The following is a 7,831-nucleotide window of genomic DNA, read 5'->3' on the forward strand; positions in this document are numbered from 1 at the left end:
ACAAAAAAAAAAAAAAAAAAAAAAAAAAAAAAAAAGACATCACTTGACCTCATAACTTTTAAACTTTTCCTTCTTTTCTTTGTGAGACAGAGTCTCGCTCTGTCGCCAGGCTGGAGTGCAATGGTGCGATCTCAGCTCACTGCAACTTCTGCCTCCCGGTTCAAGCGATTCTCCTGCCTCAGCCTCCAGAGTAGCTGGGACTACAGGCGCCCACCACCGCGCCTGGCTAACTTTTGTTATTTTTAGTAGAGATGGGGTTTCGCCATGTTGGCTAGGCTGGTCTCGAACTCCTGGCCTCAAGTAACTCACCCACCTTGGCCTCCCAAAGTGCTGGGATTACAGGCATGAGCCACCATGCCTGGCCTTAAACTTTCCTTAAAATGGCTCTCACTTAGGCTACCAGAATATTAAAGCAAGATGAGATCTTGGAGTTGACTCAGTCCATGATTTTCAAACTTTTTACTGGAACTTGAATTACTTGGATATATCTCAGAGGCAGCCTAAGCTAAACGTGCAGCCCTAAGCCCTATTTCCTCTGGTTATTTGCTCAGACTATTTTTCAAAGGTAATTTGGGCTTTTAAATTTACTCACAGATTTTCAGGGCAAGAATAGTTCTTAGTGAAAATCGAATCTGTCTTATTTCACATATGAAGAAATTAAACCACGTGCCCAGTTTACTCAATTAAAGATGTATGATATTCTGTACATTGAGGGTATATTGAGGGTCTACCTCTTGATGATTTCTGCCATTTAATATGTATGTGCTGAGGCCAGTTGCGGTGGCTCATGCCTGTAATCCCAGCACTTTGAGAGGCTGAGGCGGGTGGATCGCCTGAGGGCAGGAGTTTGAGACCAGCCTGACCAACAAGGAGAAACCTCGTGTCTACTAAAAATACAAAATTAGCCAGGTGTGGTGGTGCATGCCTGTAATCTCAGCCACTTGGGAGAATCGCTTGAACCCGGGAGGCGGAGGGCACAGTGAACTGAGATCGCACCGTTGCACTCCAGCCTGGGCAATAAGAGCAAATCTCCGTCTCAACAACAACAAAAAAAAGAGTCTGTGCTAAATAAAGAGGCATGGGCAGAATCCATACAAAAGAAATATACCAGTAGCTGGCATACCACTCCCACGTTACCTTGGCACCTCTTGCATATGCTTGCTTGCTGAACAGGCCCGGGTTTTCTTTCGTCGGGGCCTGGGTTTCACACTTTCTTCCATCACGGCGCCATCACCTTCTACTGAATCAAAGAGTGTGCTCTCAGAGTTCTTACTGGACACTGAAAAACCATCACCAGACGCTACGGCCCTTTTGACAGACTTAAGCTTCCTTTTCTTAGACTTCTTCTCTGTACTGTTGGATTCCTTGAACCCTTTAACAGCCTTCCTGCCTTCCACAATCCCAACCTCACGGCCCACCTGTGATCCTTCAGGGTATGCACTCTCAAGGCTCTCAGGCATCGCCATCGCCTCAAATTCCTGGTGATTGGACTTTTTCTTTTTTTTCTTAGACTTGTTTTTATAAGCCGGTGCTGGTAGTTCTGCAGTTTCACCACGCAGGCCCACAGCAGGCCGGGATTCCTGCGTCTCAGTCGCAACCTCGCTGCCCACTTGTGATCCTTCAGGCATGGCCAATGCCTCAGAGTCCTGGTAACTGGACTTTTTCTTCTTTTTTTTCTTAGACTTTTTTTTGTGAGTAGGTCCTAGTAGTTCTGGAGCTTCACCATCCAAGCCCACAGCAGGCCGGGATTCCTGCATATCAGGCTCAGCCTCACTGCCCGCTTGCGATCCTTCAGGCATGGCCAACGTCTCAGATTCCTGGTTACTGGACTTTTTCTTTTTTTTCTTACACTTGTTTTTATGAGCAGATGCTGGTAGTTCTGTCATTTCATCCCCTGGACCCATAGAAAGCCAGGACTCCTCCTGGTGGGATTCCGACTGAGGCAGGGCATCCATTGCCCGCTGGCTCTCCTGTACAGCATCCCAGGATGCAGCTTTCCTCCGATGCTTTTTATTCTTTTTCTCCCTAACTTTATTGTGCAGTGCTTCTGATTTATGTGTATGTGACTTAGCAAGTACCTGAAATTTGTCTGTTTTAGGCTCTCCTGGTAACTTCCGTTCCATGCTCATATCAACACAAATGACATCAACATCCTTTCTAAAAGGCTTTGGTGTGTTGCTAATATTTTCTTTACCCACAAGGACAACTGTAACACCTGCTTCCTCTTCCACCTCCAAAGCACTGTATCTTCTCTTTTTTCTCTTTTTGAGCGTAGCAGTGGCATTTTCAGCATCATCATGGATTCTGGATTTTTTCAAAGGAGAAGAAACGAGATGCTGGAAATCTTTTTTCCTCTTTTTCCTCCTAGTTATTTGAGACTGTTCACTCACCAGGGAGGAGTCTCTGAAAATTTCGTGGGAATGTTTCTGTCTTTCCTTATGTACAGAATACTTTTTCTTTTTCTTGTCAGAAACTGGAGTGTGGATTTCAAATCTGCGTGATTCTCCTTCCATTTTATTCCTATATGGAAATGTGACAACAACAATGGTTTATTTTTGCTTTTTTTTTTTTTTTTTTTTTTGAGACAGAGTCTCCCTCTGTCGCCCAGGCTGGAGTGCAGTGGCGCCATCTCGGCTCACTGCAAGCTCCGCCTCCTGGGTTCACGCCATTTTCCCACCTCAGCCTCCTGAATAGCTGGGACTACAGGTGCCTGCCACCATGCCCGGCTAATTTTATTTTTGTGTTTTTAGTAGAGACGGGGTTTCACTGTGTTAGCCAGGATGGTCTCCATCTCCTGACCTCGTGATCCACCCACCTCAGCCTCCCAAAGTGCTGGGATTACAGGCGTCAGCCACCGGTGCTGGCCTATTTTTGCATTTTAAACATAGCCTCAGGGGAAAAAAATCACAGCAAAATGAAATTGTATGACAAATGACAAGCCTGTAGTCATGATTACAAATTTTATATTATTCTAGATACACAGGTGGCTCACTGGAATTCTCTCTGGTCCCACCGCCTTTATGATGGAGAAAAAAATAGTTAACAGAGAACAACAGTGCCCTGTCCCCCACAGCCTCACCTCTGACTCATCTGTCCAACTCTGCGTTTAGCCGGGCGCGGTGGCTCAAGCCTGTAATCCCAGCACTTTGGGAGGCCGAGACGGGCGGATCACGAGGTCAGGAGATCGAGACCATCCGGGCTAACACAGTGAAACCCCGTCTCTACTAAAAAAATACAAAAAAATAGCCGGGCGAGGTGGCGGGCGCCTGTAGTCCCAACTACTCGGGAGGCTGAGGCAGGAGAATGGCGCAAACCTGGGAGGTGGAGCTTGCAGTGAGCTGAGATCCGGCCACTGCACTCCAGCCTGGGCGACAGCACGAGACTCTGTCTCAAAAAAAAAAAAAAAAAAAACTCTGCGTTTAAGCCACAAGCAGCTTGTTTTGGTTCCTCAAACACGCCACAACCTTTCCCCCCAGCTCTCCATGACATTCTCTCTACTGTCTCCCCACCCTCCTTGCCTCTCACCACCTTCAGAGCTTGGTTTGAAGATCAGTTCTTCAAGAAAGTTTTCCCTGATTCCTTGGGCTTGGATTGATTCCCAAGTAACATACTTTCATATTTAAAAAATAAACACTTAGTCATTTACAGGCTGTCTTCTCTGCTTAAAAAAAAAAAAAAAGAAAGAAAGAAGAAAAAAAGAAAACAAGGAAGAAAAAGATGGTTTATCTGTCTTGTTCCCCTCTGTGTTTCTACCACGGAGAAGCCATTAGACCCCATTAGAGTGCAGGATCCACAAAAGGGCTTCGCAGTGGGGGTATCAGGTACCCACTGACCTCAAACCAGAAGTCAGCCTCTTTGTGAAAGAAGTTGGATATGCCTTGTTAGTGTCCAACAAAGAGCAAACATTCTGCAAAACACTGGAATAAATTTCATAAGCCACTAACGTTAAGACTCACATATCAGGTGTGTGCACTTGGAATTAAAATACAGTAACAGAAATGCACTTTCCAAAAGAGATGATTACAAATATAATTTTGCAAACATGTCTTATTGTTCTCTTTGCTCTGTGTTGCTTCTGGGTTTCATTTTTTTTTAGATTTTACCTTTGGCTAAATAACACATTTACATGGTACAAAAATCAAAATAATCTTCATATTTCTTCTCCTTTCTTACACAGAAGGTAACAGCTATATATTGTGATCTGCACTTGCTATTTTTCCTTAACAGACCCCAGAGCTCTCTCTGTATCAGCGGTCTTTAAAGTCTGAATGCTAAGCATATTTTCTACAGAAGCTACCTAGTTTATCCTGGGTAGTAAATATCAACTGTATTAGACAAGAAATAGGTCACTCCCCCAAGTCGAACACACCTGCTTGTGCTGCCACATCCTCTCTCTCTCTCTTGCTGCAACAAAGGAAGTGTCCCTTCTTCTGTCAAAGGCTATTTCCTTCCGTTATAGGAAGGAAAATGTGTGCTGGCTCCCAACCCCCTCCTGCCTTCTCAGAGAGATAGTGGTCCCCCAGGTACCCCATCTCTCTCCTGTATCTTCAGCCTGTGTTTTCTAGCAAAACACCAATAATATTTAATCTCCTCTAACTTAAAAAAAAAAAAAAAAGCAACTGTCGTCTAACCCTAAGTCTCATCCAGCTGTTCTTTCTTCCCCTTCACAGCAACATTCCTGATAGAGAAATCACTCTTTTCATTACCTCACCTTTCATCCACTTATTAACCCACATCCTTGGAGCTCCCACCCCACTACTCCACTGAGACTGCTCCAGTAAGAGTGTCCTTAAAGCCACTAACTTCAACAGATGCTTTTCAGGCCCATCTTTTAGGACCTCTTAATAAATCACAAACAGAACAGATTATTATTATTTTTTGAGACGGAGTCTCGCTCTGTCGCCCAGGCTGGAGTGCAGTGGCGTGATCTTGGCTCACTGCAAGCTGTGCCTCCCAGGTTCACGCTATTCTTCTGCCTCAGCCTCCAGAGTAGCTGGGACTACCGGTGCCCGCCACAACGCCCGGCTAATTTTTTTGTATTTTTTAGTAGAGACAGAGTTTCACCGTGTTAGCCAGAATGGTCTCGATCTCCTGACCTCATGATCCACCCACCTTGGCCTCCCAAAGTGCTGGGATTACAGGCGTGAGCCACCGCGCCCGGCTGATTTCTTTCTTTCTTTTTTTGGGAGACAGAATCTCACTCTGTCACCCAGGCTGGAGTGCAGTGGCGCGATCTCAGCTCACTGCAACCTCCGCCTCCTGGGTTCAAGCGATTCTCCTGCTTCAGCCTCCGGAGTAGAAGCTGGGATTACAGGAACACGCCACCAATCACGGCTAATCTTTGTATTTTTAGTAGAGACGGGGTTTTGCCATGTTGGCCAGTCTGGTCTTGAACTCCTGACCTCAGGTGACCCACCTGCCTGGGCCTCCCAAAGTGTCAGTATTACAGGTGTAAGCCACAGCGCCCGGCCTTGATTTCTTTATATGACATTTCCCCTTCCATCAGTTCCTTTCCTTCTTTTTTGTAAATACTTCCTCTGGTCTCTGGAGCCTAGTACAGCCTTCTAAATATATAGTCTCTCCCTGCTAAAAACTTTTTAGAGTTCCCCTGTTATTCTTAAGATAAACTCAAAATCCTCACAGACCTGCAAGGGTCTTCATTTCTTCATAATCTAGCCTGGAGATGGAGAGAGGTAGGTCCATGCCTACTTCTCTACCTCTCACTTCTCTCTAGGTTTCAGAAACCCTGCTTTTTTCAGTTCCCATCACACTTTTGGCAGTTATAATATGATCGGCTTCTTGAGGGCTGGAATTTTGGCCACTTTGCTCCCAAATGGCTCCCCAGTGCTCCAAACATATTGAAAGAACGGATATGCATTTATCCCCCCCTTACTCAGAACATACACTTCCCGCCCTGCAGGTATGTGCTCAAACCCGGTCCCGGATTCTCTCACCGCCTTTGAGGTGCCAGAAAGATCCCGCTCCGCTCCCGGGTGGGCGCTCCAGGGCTGAGAGGGGAGGAACTAACCAGACGTGAATTCTCCATCTTCTCACTCCCAAAGACCCAAGCAGCGGCCAGGCGCAGTGGTTCACGCCTGTAATCCCAGCACTTTGGGAGGCTGAGGCGGGTTGATCACCTGAGGTCTGGAGTTCGAGACCTGCCTGGCCAACATGGTGAAACCCCGTCTCTACTAAAAATACAAAAATTACCTAGGCGTGGTGGCGGGCGCCTATAATCCCAGCTACTTGGGAGGCTGAGGCAGGAGAATCGCTTGAAACCAGGAGGCGGAGGTTGAAGTGAGCCGAGATCGCGCCACCACACTCCAGCCTGGGCGACAAGAGCAAGACTCCATCTTTAAAAAAAAAAAAAAAAAAAAAGACCCAAACCTCAGTTTCCCCAAGATAAGGCCTGGGGCGAAGACCGCGGCCTGGAGACCTCAGGCCAAAAGGCGCGTCTCCCAGAAGACGGGGAAATCCACCACCCCACGCTGGGTTTTTACGCGCGCATTTTGAAATACAGAAACAACTAACAAAGGCGCTTTCAACTTACCCTCCGAAAGCGCTGCCACCTTTCTCCCAACCCGGAAGTGCTGCTGATGAGGAAGCGGAAGTAGTAGTGCGTCGCCTTCCGGCCCCCTCGGCGTCACGCTGTCATGGTAACACGGCTGCCGCTAGGCAGTGGAAGCGCGCGCAGTTGTCTACCCGTTTTCCTTCTAGGTCCTTTAGAGGTCAGGTGGGGTAGAGCGTGCTCCTAAAACGAAGAAAGTAGGACAGAATCCCCCTCCATTGACGTGCTAATGCATGCGTGCATTCCATTTATTCCAGTTTTTGGTGAACTCCAGGAACAACTTGGGAAGACAGATGACAAATCAACTAAGATAATTTCAGATTATCTTGTAAGAAAAATAAAATAGGGTAACATGATGGAGAGTGACTAGGGGACAGTGGCTATTACTTTAGATGTAAGGGAGGGCTCACTGAGGAGTGACATTTGAGCTGAGTTTTTGGTGAACTCCAGGAACAACTTGGGAAGACAGATGACAAACAAAGCAACTAAGATAATTTCTGATTACCTTGTAAGGAAAATAAAATAGGGTAACATGATGGAGAGTGACTAGGGGACAGTGAGTGCTACTTTAGATGTAAGGGAGGGCTCACTGAGGAGAGACATTTGAGCTGAGTTCTAAATGAAAAGGGCAGGCAAAAAATCTAGACAGAAGAGTGTTCCAGACTGGAAGGGAATGGAAAAGTCCTGAACTTGGTTGCTGGAGGACCTGGGAGAAGACCAGAGCAGCTGGAGCACAGAGTGAATTCACAGAGTGAACCCACAGGGTGACAGGTCGCACACGCCCAGCCTAAGTGAATGCATGTGAATGCAGGGGAGGGGGTAGGAGATGAAGTCAGAGGTCTGCAGGTGCAGAGTCTGATGGATGTTAAGCTTGGACGAAGTCTCAGAAGGTTAGAGCTGGCAGGAGTTTGGAGATCTATCCCAGTCTTCCCATTTCAACAGAGTCCTGAAAAGACCTAGCTAAAAGGGCAGCTTTAACCTGGCTATCAATTCAAGGCCATTATATTTACCAACCAAACGTTTAACCGTTTTGGATAGGGAACATATACGATACAGGCAACAAGTTTTCTCACTTAATCCTTGAGGTATCTATGAGGTATTATTAGCCCCACCTTGTGGATAAGAAACCTGGGTTTACAGTAACTTGTCAAAGGTGACTTAAATGGGCCAGCCAGAAATCAGACCTATGCTCTTTCTACTACTCCACTATCTTTCTACTACTCCACTACCTCACTGTTCCACCTGACTTCTATGTGATCTGCC

General features: G+C 46.5%; 1 protein-coding gene across 6 annotated transcripts in view; it reads right to left on the reverse strand.

The window, feature by feature from the left end:
* Positions 1-6,645, reverse strand: part of TTF1 (transcription termination factor 1) — a 33,966-nt gene extending 27,321 nt beyond the window's left edge. For 3 of the 6 annotated variants that reach the window (XR_004178033.1, XM_031654673.1, XM_031654672.1), the window contains exons 1-2: positions 5,955-6,173; positions 1,138-2,520 (exon numbers count right to left, since the gene is read on the reverse strand). Coding sequence is in view for 4 of the 6 variants with exons in the window: in XM_031654673.1 (XP_031510533.1) it covers positions 1,138-2,520; positions 5,955-6,046 (1,475 nt within the window). In the remaining 2 variants the exon portion in view is untranslated. Of the gene's footprint in view, positions 1-1,137; positions 2,521-4,369; positions 4,885-5,954; positions 6,174-6,550 lie in introns of those variants that run through there. The other 3 variants (XR_004178034.1, XM_031654674.1, XM_031654675.1) reach the window with 3 other exon arrangements.
* Between the last annotated feature and the right edge of the window lie 1,186 nt (positions 6,646-7,831).

The sequence above is a fragment of the Papio anubis genome, chromosome 13, assembly GCF_008728515.1.
Source record: "Papio anubis isolate 15944 chromosome 13, Panubis1.0, whole genome shotgun sequence".
In the NCBI taxonomy this organism is placed as follows: Eukaryota; Metazoa; Chordata; class Mammalia; order Primates; family Cercopithecidae; genus Papio; species Papio anubis.